Here is a 13463-nt window from a genome sequence, read left to right as displayed (position 1 = left end):
TCTAGTGCCAGTATAATACAATTTGCTGCTATGTGTAATTTTGACCACATCACTGACTGGAGAGTGCTACATGAGAACATGCTGTACCCATACCATGTACAGTTTCTGCAGGCACAATCAGCAGCCGATTTTCCTGCAGGGGTACACCTCTCTGAGAATAGTTCATTCAACAAAGTGTCAACCCTCCCTTTAGTGCAAATGTGCTCTTTACAGATGGAGCTTATTTTTAATGTGATCAGATTGTAAATTTTCACAACAAGCATATATAGGCTGTCATGAATCCTCATGGAATTGTGCAATCACGTCATCAACAAAGATTTTCCATTGATGTTTGGTCAGCATTGTTGGCAACTGTTTGATAGGACCTCATGTTCTTTCATCCAGGCTCTATGAAGAAACTTCCCATGCTTTCTTAGAGAATACTCTACTTGTTCTGCTAGAATGTGTGCTTTTGCGAGTTTGAAAAAACATGTACTTCATAAACGATGGTGTTGCTCCTCATTTCAGTGCTGATGTTCACTGGCTCCTAAACAATAGACTTTGTTACGGATGGATAAGTAGAGGTGAACCAATTCCTTGGTCTCCATGCTCTCTGGCACTAAACCCACTAGACTTTTATTTGTGGGAGACTTAGCAGTCTCCTGTGTCCAGATGCCTGGTACAAGATTTATTGTGGAAGGCACGAGGGCAGGCTGATGCACATATCCTTGCGAACAGAGGGCATTTTGAAGATTTCATTTAGGACAGTGTTTCATACTATGCTGATACATTCTTTTCCTGTGCATTTCCCGTAGTTAATGTGTTGAAGAGTTGTAGAAACTGAGCTCTAGCATGGAAATAAAGCATTTCTGGACCCAGGTGCATAAAAATATTTTCTTCCTCTACAAGTGGGGAATGTTTCCTAAAAGTTCAGCCATATCATTTTGTTATACCCTGTACATTCCTTCCACCTTTTCCTTCTTTATTTAGTATTGGCTTGACATCTGAGCTCCTAACATTCATACAGCTGGCCCTCTTTCCCCCAATGGTCTCTTCAATTGTCCGACAGATGACACTGTGGACAGTCAGGCCCAACTGTGTCCAGAATGGTGGTGACTGCTTACTTACAAATGAGGCAGTCTCTAAATCTTGCACGTTCTCCTCCCACATTTATTTTAGTCATGCTAACGTACGTATGTGTCTACTCTTGCTTTTTGTTTATTATTTCTGTCTCAGAACTGACATAATTATAATATCCTTCATTACTTTACACATAAAAAAAACTAGGGATCAAAAATGGAGCAGGTGTACATGTCCACAATTATATTACAGACACTACTACAGTTTATAATTCTCTGATACGTAAATAAGTAGATTACTCAGGAAAAAAAGTAAATAAAGACTGACTGACTAAACTGTCCTGACTCTAACTTTGGTTTAGTAAGAAGTAAATTACATATAGCTTTATGAAGAAAATAAAATATCAAGCAGACAATTATATATGAAATTGTAGGTTTTGACAAAATGTATGAGTAACTTCATGAATGTCTGTCATGGTGTGAAGTGCAGACACATATCTGTGATAACAGATTGTTATTCTAATATTTTTATTGCAGTGTACTGTCACTTTTGTAACTTTGGACTTACAGAGACTGCGCACAGCACATAGAACTGACAAGTTGCTCTGCAATTATAACTAATCTGAAGATGTTCAACATTTGATCAAAACTGATAGTCCTTATTACAACAAATGTAACTACAAATAATACAAAATGTGAAACTATTTCACATTTGCTTCTACCGATATGCAGAATCCTGCTCATAAATAAACAGAGCACCTGTGCCCTCTGCTCCTCTGTCAGCAGTTAACCTGTGAACCAGCCACTGACCAGCAATCTTCTGATCTCCCAGTACCATCCCAGCCCTGAAAAACTGAACCACACCCTTCATCAGGGCTTGGACTACTACTAATTGTGACCTGATGTGAGGGATATCCTACCCATGTTTGTGAAAGCAGCCATGTTACATATCAGCTGTGCTGCATTCTATGTGCGCATGACAAGTCAGCAACTGTCTACTTACATGAACGGCCACAGTCAGACTGTGGCAAACTGCAAACTTCACCAAGCAATTGCCAAACATGCTGTGCATAAGAAAACAAATGACTTCAATAGTTGCTTCACTATGCAGGCAATTTGGATACTCTCTTCCAGCACAAGTTTCACTGAACTACACAGGTGGGAATTGTCTCACCAACATATTCTGCATTCTCACCCCCTGGCCTGAACCTCCGCTAACCTGATCCCACTGTTCCACTTTACCTGTTCCCTTCTCTCTTCTGCCCACACAACTACTTCCCCAGCCAGATCATGTACTGCCTTCTCCCATTACTATTACCCTCTCCCACCCGCATGTGAGCATATTCTCTCTCTTCCCCTCCCCCCTTCCCTCTCATCCCTTCTCTTGCCCCTTTTTCCACCCCTCTCCCTTTCTCTCTTCCAGACTTGTTTCCCCCCTTTATGTCCAGATGCTTAACTGCAGGTCTTACAAAGTCTTCCCACACACTTAAATTTTTCAGTTTTTTACAAATGAGCTATAATAATCCATAGTTCATAGATTACTATCAAACATATAAAGAAATATATAGGAGGGTACTGGTTGCTGCAAGAAAGTCATTCGGTAACAAAATAATATAGAACGCACAAAATAAAAGCAGAGTCATGAGGGATATCATAAGACAGGAAAGTGGAAAAGGCAGAACCTATAAATCAGAGGCACAATGTGCCACTGCTGCCTGTTAACAAAGGTCTGAGCACACGGAATAGGTGGCTCTAAGACTTCTTATTAATAGAATCTGGTACGTTATTCTGGATGGTGAGTGTTCATCAGAGATATGGGTGTCATCAGAGTGCCCAAGGGAATTGTGATACGGCTTCTCTTATTCTCTATATACATAAATGATTTAGCTGACAGGGTGGGCAATGATCTGCAACTGTTTGTTGATTTCACTGTTGTATGTAGGAAAATGTCATTACTGACTGACTGTAGGAGGATACAGGATGACTTAGACAAGATTTCTATTTGGCTTGATGAACAGCAGCTTGCTCTAAAGGTAGAAAAATGCAAGTTAATGCAAATGAGCTGGAAAAACAAACCTGTAATGTTCAAATACAGTATCAGTGGTATGCTGCTTGATACAGTCATACTGATTAAACATTTAGGCCAAGACGTAATACTGCAAAACAATATAGGATAGACTGTGCACATTAAGGCCAGTTGTAGGGAATGTGAATGGTTGGCTTTAGTGTATTGGGAGAATTCTAGGAAAGTGTAGCTCTTCAATAAAGAAGACTATGTACGGAACACTAATGCAATCCCTTCGTGAGTACTGCTTGAGTGTTTATAATGCCCTTCAGATTAAAGGAAGACATCGAACTAATTCAGAGGCATGCTGCTAGATTTGTAACGTGTAGGTTTGATCAACACACTAGTGTTATAGAGATGCCTGGAGAGAAGATGAAGTTATTTTTGTGAAACACTATTGACAAAATTTCAAGACGTGGCATTAGTGGGTGACTGCAGAACGATTCTACTGCCAACAATGTATATTTCATGGAAGGATCATGAAGACAAGGCATTAGGGCACATACTGAGGTGTACAGACAGTTGTTTTTCACACATTCCATTTTCCTGTGGAACTGGAAAGGGAATCGTTAAGTTGTGGTACAAGATACCCTGTGCCATGCACCATATGGTGGCTTGCGATGTATGATTTTAGATGTAGATAAATTGGAAGTCGAATGGCTGAAGTGCACTTACAGTATCAGCACCTCTCGCATTTTGTGATGATGTTGGCATTTTGCTGAGATTGGTCAAAGCCAATTGAGTGACTGTTTACGATAGCCAATGACAATCATTGAATCTACCAATTTCTTTCAGAATAAGAAACAAATGGACAAATGGAGTACTCTTCTTTTATATGCTGAATCCCAGAATGACTTTTACTGATCTATTTATTATGAATTTTATGGTTGGCTATGGATTTTCATATTTATTTGGAGACATGCTGATAATTTGACTTTTAGTAAGGCCTGAGATGTAAATTAGGTTGGAATGTGATAAATAGTTTCTCATTTCGTGAAGCCAACAAATTCCAACACAAAAACACAATTGCAGTAACAGATTGATATGCAATGTAGCTCAAGATACAGTATATACATTTGTCATTGCAAAGTAATGTAAGGGAAATAAGTTGACATGTTCCCACTGTGGAGGGTGTGACCATCTAAAAAAGAACTGTAAAAATACCAAGCAAGCTCCAGTGTGCATTCCATGTTAGAAATGGAAGAAACCATGCAGCCAAAGAAGTACAGACTGTGAAACATAGGGCCTGCCAAATGTTCTTGGAGTGAGAGATTCAAAGAACCAAATATGGATTCTGAACCATTGTGTACGATGCTGGTGAGCATCACAGGAAACCACAGAGTAAATAAAAACACAGCAAAATCATGTCGAAGAAGATGAAACACATCCAGGAAGAAAACTGATAAATCCAAGCTCACTGATCAAACGGATGATAAAATCAGCTGTCATCTTTGTGAGAAATGGAAGCCTCCATCAAAGAGAATGATGGATGCAGAAAGTGTCAAAATATTCTGAGCCAATGTGAAGGGTACAATGAGAAGAGACATAGCAACCCAAACCAAAAATGTGACTGACCACATAGACAAGGGCAATAACGAGATGGAATTTAGAAAGGTCAATAATAAGAATAATGGAGAGGAATGGAGTTTCTAGAAGTAGCTAAGAAGAAAGGAAAGCAAGGAATGGACAGTATGCCTACCTCTAGACAAGAAGACTTAAAGAAGTACATACTATCAAATTTTTTTAAAAAAGTGTAGTAAATGCAAGGTGTGATAGCACGCAACATGTTGTAATAATGATGTGTGATAGCATTCAACAGCTAATAGAGGAAGATTACAAAAATGTGTAGAATCACAGAATCTATATATGACACTGAGAATCACGAAAAGCATACAAACAATGATGGAGATAGCAGGAAAAATGGAAGGGGTTTATGGCTGGGGCTGCAGCCTGTTTACAAAATGTGAAAATGCAATGAGACTGACTAAATTAGAGGATATGCATGTGATAACCATAGCAATAAGGCACCTGGTTAGGCATGGTCATCCAAAAGGCTGCACCATAAATCTTCCTGTCATGGAGGAAACTGATCATATTCAGCTCACTGTCAACAAATTGCATGCAAATGCGAAGGAACAGCACACACTACTTGAAGTCGTATTTAAGAAGGGACAGAAGACATTTGATACCGAGCTTCTGTACAGGCAATTAGTGATGACACACAACCAAATTGTACATGATTATATCTACAGCTATCTACATCTACATCAATACTCTGCAAGCCACCTGACGGTGTGTGGCGGAGGGTACCTTGAGTACCTCTATCGGTTCTTCCTTCTATTCCAGTCTCGTATTGTTCGTGGAAAGAAGGATTGTCGGTATGCCTCTGTGTGGGCTCTAATCTCTCTGATTTTATCCTCATGGTCTCTTCGCGAGATATACGTAGGAGGGAGCAATATACTGCTTGACTCTTTGGTGAAGGTATGTTTTCGAAACTTTGACAAAAGCCCGTACCGAGCTACTGAGCGTCTCTCCTGCAGAGTCTTCCACTGGAGTTTATCTATCATCTCCATAACGCTTTCGCGATTACTAAATGATCTTGTAACGAAGCACGCTGCTCTCCGTTGGATCTTCTCTATATCTTCTATCAACCCTATCTGGTACGGATCCCACACTGCTGAGCAGTATTCAAGCAGTGGGCGAACAAGCGTACTGTAACCTACTTCCTTTGTTTTCGGATTGCATTTCCTTAGGATTCTTCCAATGAATCTCAGTCTGGCATCTGCTTTACCGACAATCAACATTATATGATCATTCCATTTTAAATCACTCCTAATGCGTACTCCAAGATAATTTATGGTATTAACTGCTTCCAGTTGCTGACCTGCTATTTTGTAGCTAAATGATAAAGGATCTATCTTTGTATGTATTCGCAGCACATTACACTTGTCTACATTGAGATTCAATTGCTATTCCCTGCACCATGCGTCAATTCGCTGCAGATCCTCCTGCATTTCAGTACAATTTTCCATTGTTACAACCTCTCGATACACCACAGTATCATCTGCAAAAAGCCTCAGTGAACTTCCGATGTCATCCACCAGGTCATTTATGTATATTGTGAATAGCAACGGTCTTATGACACTCCCCTGCGGCACACCTGAAATCACTCTTACTTCGGAGGACTTCTCTCCATTGAGAATGACATGCTGTGTCCTGTTATCTAGGAACTCCTCAATCCAATCACACAATTGGTCTGATAGTCCATATGCTCTTACTTTGTTCATTAAATGACTGTGGGGAACTGTATCGAACGCCTTGCGGAAGTCAAGAAACATGGCATCTACCTGGGAACCCGTGCCTACGGCCCTCTGAGTCTCGTGGACGAATAGCGCGAGCTGGGTTTCACATGACCGTCTTTTTCGAAACCCATGCTGATTCCTACAGAGTAGATTTCTAGTCTCCAGAAAAGTCATTATACTCTAACACAATACGTGTTCCAAAATTCTACAACTGATCGACGTTAGAGATATAGGTCTATAGTTCTGCACATCTGTTCGACATCCCTTCTTGAAAACGAGGATGACCTGTGCCCTTTTCCACTCCTTTGGAACGCTACGCTCTTCTAGAGACCTACAGGTTACACTGCCCCATAACTATGTGCTCACTAGGTTTCCATAACATTCAATTACAATCCAATCTCATCCCAACAGCAATGAAACAGAGGCAGATGATTAAAACTGGCTAGATAAATGCAATGCGCAGTGCATTATGTTGCAAGAACTTGGGAAAGTGTTAGCGGTGTTGGACCTACAAATACTATGTATACAGCAGCCATACTCTAGAAACAGGGCATCACCTCACATGCCAATTACACCACAGATCATAACATCAGGTCAACTTCCAGTGGCTCAGATATTGGTGCCAGAGAAAGATATAACAGTGACAACTCTGTGACGAACGTGTGTGACAATAGAAATAATGACTGCCTTAGGAAAATTTTACACAACTAATCACAGCTAGGCACAACAAAAAAACTGTCACAAATAGAGCTTTGGGCCATTAAGGCCTTCATCAACAATAGAGGACACACACACACACACACACACACACACACACACACACACACACACACACACACACACACGACTGCAGTATCAGGCAACTGAAACCACACTGCGAGCACACACACACACACACACACACACACACACACACACACACGACTGCAGTATCAGGCAACTGAAACCACACTGCGAGCAGCAGCACCAGTGCATGATGGAGTGGCGACTGGGTGGGGCTAAGGAGGAGGCTGGGGCGGGGAAGGGGAGGGATAGTATGGTGGGTGTGGCGGACAGTGAAGTGCTGCAGGTTAACGAAGGTTAGTCACTGTCCTGACCCATCCAGCCCCTTCCCTGTTCCCATTCCAGAACTACACAGCTATCGTTCCACCATCACACCCAGTCTTTTTACTTCTCTCCTTTTCCGCTCCATAGGTGGAGCATCACATGGTACACTGCTCCTTGACCTACCATCCACCTTCTTATGTGCATATCATTATAGCTATGAGATTTTTTTCTGGAATTGAGAGCACAAAACATTGATAAAAATTTTACACTGCAGAAAAGGGCATAGGCTAACAATAATAGGCCCTAACTAGAAATCAAATGTTTTTTTATTCCAGTCTTTGATCGCAATATCACTTTAGGACATGGTGTAGAAAAGATCTGAGGATGGTCATTACGGACTGCAACCACCCATCGTCAAAAGAACTGATATTGATCGTCAAAAGAACTGATATTGTGATCAAACACTGGAATAAAAGCTATATGACAGTATTGGATCACTGTTCGTATACGCAAGTATGTCGCAGCTGGTATAACTAGAAATATTAGTCAGGTGCATTGTAAATAACTGTATAAGAAACTGGGCACCCTTACTGCACCACATGAGTACATCTAAACATATAACAAGGAGAAACAAACAATAGTCTCAAAACAGTATTTACTGTTGGCAAATAAACTCGTGTAACAAATTATGCAAGGAGACAAAAAAGAAATTACTAAACTAGACCTGTTTAAAACGACAGCTAAAACACTCCTCACTAGTAACACATATTTCACAGAGTTTACTTGGAGGACTCAGAGCAGTGGTTTATAATGAGGGAAATGACTACAAAACCTTGTCACATTACAATAGTTCGATGCGACAAGGGAATCATGCCAAGCTCTGTAGTCTATTAGCCTATAGTAATGTCTTGTCCGACTCATCAGAGGGAGGATGCTGACTGGGTTTCTCAGGCTGCCTGAGGTAAGGCCCTGAAGATGTGCATGGGGAATAGCTGGATTTCTACAGGCCTGGAGTCAGTTTTACGAATGGACTGGAGTTACTGCAATGGGCCAGATTTAGATTTTTCTAAATAATTTCATTTAAATTTGAGATGGTTCCTTCATCAAGACTATGGCCAACCACCTGTCCTATCCTCACAAATGCATAGCTATACATTCTATGTTTCTGTATAGTTTTGAGGTGGTGCTTTCATTGTGTTACTATGCCAACATCCAGTACCATTGTAAGATGATAAGTGGGTGAATAAATAAATTATCAAACTGATTATTCCTTAAATCCTGATAGTGTGTCCTGTACTAAATCCTATAGCTACTATTCACAATGCTGACAGTCAGATATCATTCTTTTAAATACAAATTCCCTTTGGCCTCCTACTGGCTTAGCAAACTGAAAACAAACTGTGATGACAATCACTCAAATGTGTAAAACACAACATCTTAGTGTTTCCATCACCTTATGGTTACTAGTAAACAGCGGGTCAAAATTAAATTTTAGACTTAAGCTTTATTCCTCTAGGCATTATTGAGAATTACAACAGTAAGTTTTAGTGTACCCTACAGCAACATACACTTTCTTTAAATATGAAGTGAGATGAGTGTGTGTTTTTTCCTACGTTAACAACCTGAAAAACTCACAACACTGTGATCTCAACGCTAATGGTAGAAATTCGTATATCTGATCAAAAACCAATGATTTCAATAATGATAAATACCTAGAACAGAATAAACAAATATCAACAATTAATCTCCGTAATGTGGCTACATCATTCGCTCTAATACACAGAATGGGTGTAAATATGAAATATGACGAGTCCTGTTTAAAAAGTTTGGTAGAGCAATTTGAGCGATTACTAGATTTAATTAGTGCGCACTTGCTTGTCATCAAATACAAAGGGCACAGTATCTAAGAGCGACTAGGTTTTTATGCGATACCATCTAAAATTTCACACTGTCGCTACGCTATAGCAAATCTTTCTAAGAACACACAATAAAATACCGGCAACTATGACGGCAATTAAAATTAACAACAAAACAGAACACCATTTTTGAGGATACAACAGGGTTGCCTTACTTCAACAGGTAGGCAGCATTTTTTTATTTTAACGTCGATTCGCTCCTTATCTGCGCCAAATATCGGTATGAGGACGTCGGAAATATTTGCACACAACCGGCACACATTATTTGGGAATTTGTCGTTGACACACCACATAACGGCAGGCAATCATGACTTCCCTAACAGAATATCACTGGTATAATAACAAACTTCGCTTTGTGGCTTCTTCATCATTTCAGAATTTAATAACAAACTGCCACACTGTAGTTTTCACTGTTATACAAACATCACAGGCCTACGCTTCTAATGCTCTTGTTTTGCTATTCGGTGTAAACAGAGAATCGATAAATCAGTTCGATAGTTAAACTGATCGATCAAGCTATCGACACTGTTGACAGCCAAAATTAAAATGAGTTGAATTTTCAGTTTTATCTTTGCGAGATCTCAGAAGTCATCTGAATGTGTCGAACAGTTACGACACATGCTTATGCAAGAGATACCTGCACAACTAATTACTAATTTCTGTGCTATTAAACAAGTCTCCTATTACTTATTACGGATTTATAACAGTCAATTAAGGTATAAATAACTTACTGTTCACTGATGGAGCACTTCCAAATTGTACAATCACAATAATAGACCTAAATGTGTTTCAATCACTCTATTTTTGTTCACGCAGAGTATCTGATTTATTTAAAGTATAATTCACAGAAATAGCAAACAACTGGACAGAAAATAGCAAAAAAAGCTTCTGGCAAACACAGATAAGCTTAAAAATCCATTTCAATAGAAGTGTCACATGTCGATACCATGCTATCGGCGTTTCGAAATTAATAACAGAATAGAAAGTTTCCGTTGGGCCCCAAAAACCGGTCGCGTGGGATCTGGCGGACCCAATGGTACACGCCCACTGTTCACGTCTCCAGCGGCTCTCGACAACGAGCGCCTCCTGCCGTTGCGATGGCGGATGGCTGGTGGCAGCCAATCGGCCCACTCATGCTTGGAGCCTCTTCCTTCTGACACTGTGGTAGCTCGACTCTAATTCGTGCTACATGTTTGTAATGAGTTTTCATATGCTTGAATAAATACTAGTCAAGTGAATCTTTTGTTTATTGTGTCATATTGTTCACTAATCAATTCTGTTCCTATCCAGCTTTCCTATGGCGACAGTTGCCACACCACTCTGTAGCCCACCACTCCTTACTGTTGTGTACGAAGTCATACACAACGTAAATGAAAAAAAAATCTTTTTGTATCCAACAGATGATAAGAAAATACTGAATATTATAAAGGAATTAAAATCAAAATTTTCTTCAGACGTTAACAGTGTTCCTGATTACATATTTCAAAAAATGGGCAACAATATTGACTAAGTCCATAAGTCATCTTTCAACTCTTCGTTGTATTGTGTTTTTCCAGAAAAACTAAAAATAGTCAAGTTAAGAGTTCCATTCAAGAAGGAAGGCAAGACAAATGAAAAGAACTATAGACCAATATCTCTGTTGTCTGGTTTTTCTAAAACAGTGGCAAGAAGTATTCTACAAAAGAATTATTTCATTCAAAGAGAAATTTTTTTATCAAGTACCCAACATGGATTCAGAAAACTCAGGTCGTCTGAAACTGCAATTTTTGATGTTTTTAATGAAGCCTTGACTGCAATAGAACAGAAAAAACATGTATTAGCCATATTTCTGGACCTCACAAAAGCTTATTATGCGATACACCGCAAATTACTGTGTACAAAAATTGGAATAGTAGGAATTAGGTTCTTGCACACAAAAATGGCTGGCGTCATACCTGAGAAGTAGAGAGCAGATAGTAGAAATCATGCATCAGGAAGAAAAGAAATTAATTATGGTGTGCCCAGTGTTGTTCTTGATATTTATAATTATATAACATTTCTGGGTGACATAAATGTATTGATAAAAGGCAAAACTGCTACAGAACTACAATATGAAGTACAATGCAGAATGATTCATCACTAACAATCTTATTGTTAACATAGAGAAAACTGTCTCAATGCATCTTTACACTACACAAAACAAACATCCATTAACCACCACTATAAATTAATTCAATAAACAATCAGATATTGTAAACTTAACAAAAACTCAGGGAACAGGTATTCAGAATAATATGAACTGGGATGCCACACATAAATTATGTAAGAAGGTAAGTATGACATGCTATGGCATAAAAATACTTGCTAGGTGTACAACAAAAGAAACATTAAAATGTGTGTTATGCCCAAGTGGGATTACTGCAGCGATATGGGATAATTTTTTGGGGCAACTAGCCACTAACCAAAAACTGTTTCATAGCACTGATGAGAAGCATTAGGGCAACTGAAAATACTACTGCCAGAAACTCTTGCAAACTCCTTTTTAAAGCACTCTAGATAGTATCACTCTGCCATGTTTGTTCATTCTTGAGATAATTACTTCAACAGAGAATTTCAGGGGCTATAAACATCCCAGGATGTACAAATTAAGCAGTCCACACATATGACACAAGACAAAAATTGGACCTTCATTGAGTCTGTAAGTACAATTTCAGACGAAATGGACCACTGAAAACTAGCAAAAAAACTTTACAGTAAACTTCCCCACTACATCAAGACAATAAAAGAAATACAAAAACTCAAAGTGGCTCTAAAAACATTTGAAAGACTGGTGATATTATGCTGTAACTGAATATCTGTTGACATAAATTTAAATTATTTCCTTTTTCGTGTTATGTGCCTAAGGCTACCTTTGTTATCTATTGTACTAAATATTAGACTGTACTATTTTAAATGTATTATATTTCTTTTATTCTGTACTGCATTATGTGCTTAAATTATTTACGTTATTGAATCAATGTCACTGCCTTGTATCACGTATTTAAAACTGTATACTAATGAACAAAGTAAGCTTTGTCCTACATCAAAGATTTGATTAATGAATTCTTAATAAATAAAAAAATTAGAAACCTCGTAACTGTAACAGGAACATTTTTATTTTAACTGATCCACTGATGTTTGAAAATGAAGTGTTTAACTGATTCATTTGCAAAGCACTTCTGTATCTTTTGTTATTGTAGTGGAATAATACCAATATACACTCCTGGAAATTGAAATAAGAACACCGTGAATTCATTGTCCCAGGAAGGGGAAACTTTATTGACACATTCCTGGGGTCAGATACATCACATGATCACACTGACAGAACCACAGGCACATAGACACAGGCAACAGAGCATGCACAATGTCGGCACTAGTACAGTGTATATCCACCTTTCGCAGCAATGCAGGCTGCTATTCTCCCATGGAGACGATCGTAGAGATGCTGGATGTAGTCCTGTGGAACGGCTTGCCATGCCATTTCCACCTGGCGCCTCAGTTGGACCAGCGTTCGTGCTTGACGTGCAGACCGCGTGAGACGACGCTTCATCCAGTCCCAAACATGCTCAATGGGGGACAGATCCGGAGATCTTGCTGGCCAGGGTAGTTGACTTACACCTTCTAGAGCACGTTGGGTGGCACGGGATACATGCGGACGTGCATTGTCCTGTTGGAACAGCAAGTTCCCTTGCCGCTCTAGGAATGGTAGAACGATGGGTTCGATGACGGTTTGGATGTACCGTGCACTATTCAGTGTCCCCTCGACGATCACCAGTGGTGTACGGCCAGTGTAGGAGATCGCTCCCCACACCATGAAGCCGGGTGTTGGCCCTGTGTGCCTCGGTCGTATGCAGTCCTGATTGTGGCGCTCACCTGCACGGCGCCAAACACGCATACAACCATCATTGGCACCAAGGCAGAAGCGACTCTCATCGCTGAAGACGACACGTCTTCATTCGTCCCTCCATTCACGCCTGTCGCGACACCACTGGAGGCGGGCTGCACGATGTTGGGGCGTGAGCGGAAGACGGCCTAACGGTGTGCGGGACCGTAGCCC

General features: G+C 39.9%; 1 protein-coding gene across 1 annotated transcript in view; it reads right to left on the bottom strand.

Moving 5' to 3' along the window:
- The window catches only part of LOC126163088 (uncharacterized), a 102608-nt gene extending 92767 nt beyond the window's left edge, over window positions 1-9841 (bottom strand). Inside the window, exon 1 of the mRNA XM_049920000.1 lies at window positions 9544-9841. Coding sequence (XP_049775957.1) covers window positions 9544-9681 — 138 coding nt within the window. The 5' untranslated portion in view covers window positions 9682-9841. The remainder of the gene's footprint in view (window positions 1-9543) is intronic.
- Window positions 9842-13463: the final 3622 nt, after the last annotated feature.

The sequence above is a fragment of the Schistocerca cancellata genome, chromosome 2, assembly GCF_023864275.1.
Source record: "Schistocerca cancellata isolate TAMUIC-IGC-003103 chromosome 2, iqSchCanc2.1, whole genome shotgun sequence".
NCBI classification, from domain to species: Eukaryota; Metazoa; Arthropoda; class Insecta; order Orthoptera; family Acrididae; genus Schistocerca; species Schistocerca cancellata.
The sequence above is the reverse complement of the archived record's forward strand: the minus strand, read 5'-3'. Positions and strand labels throughout refer to the sequence as shown.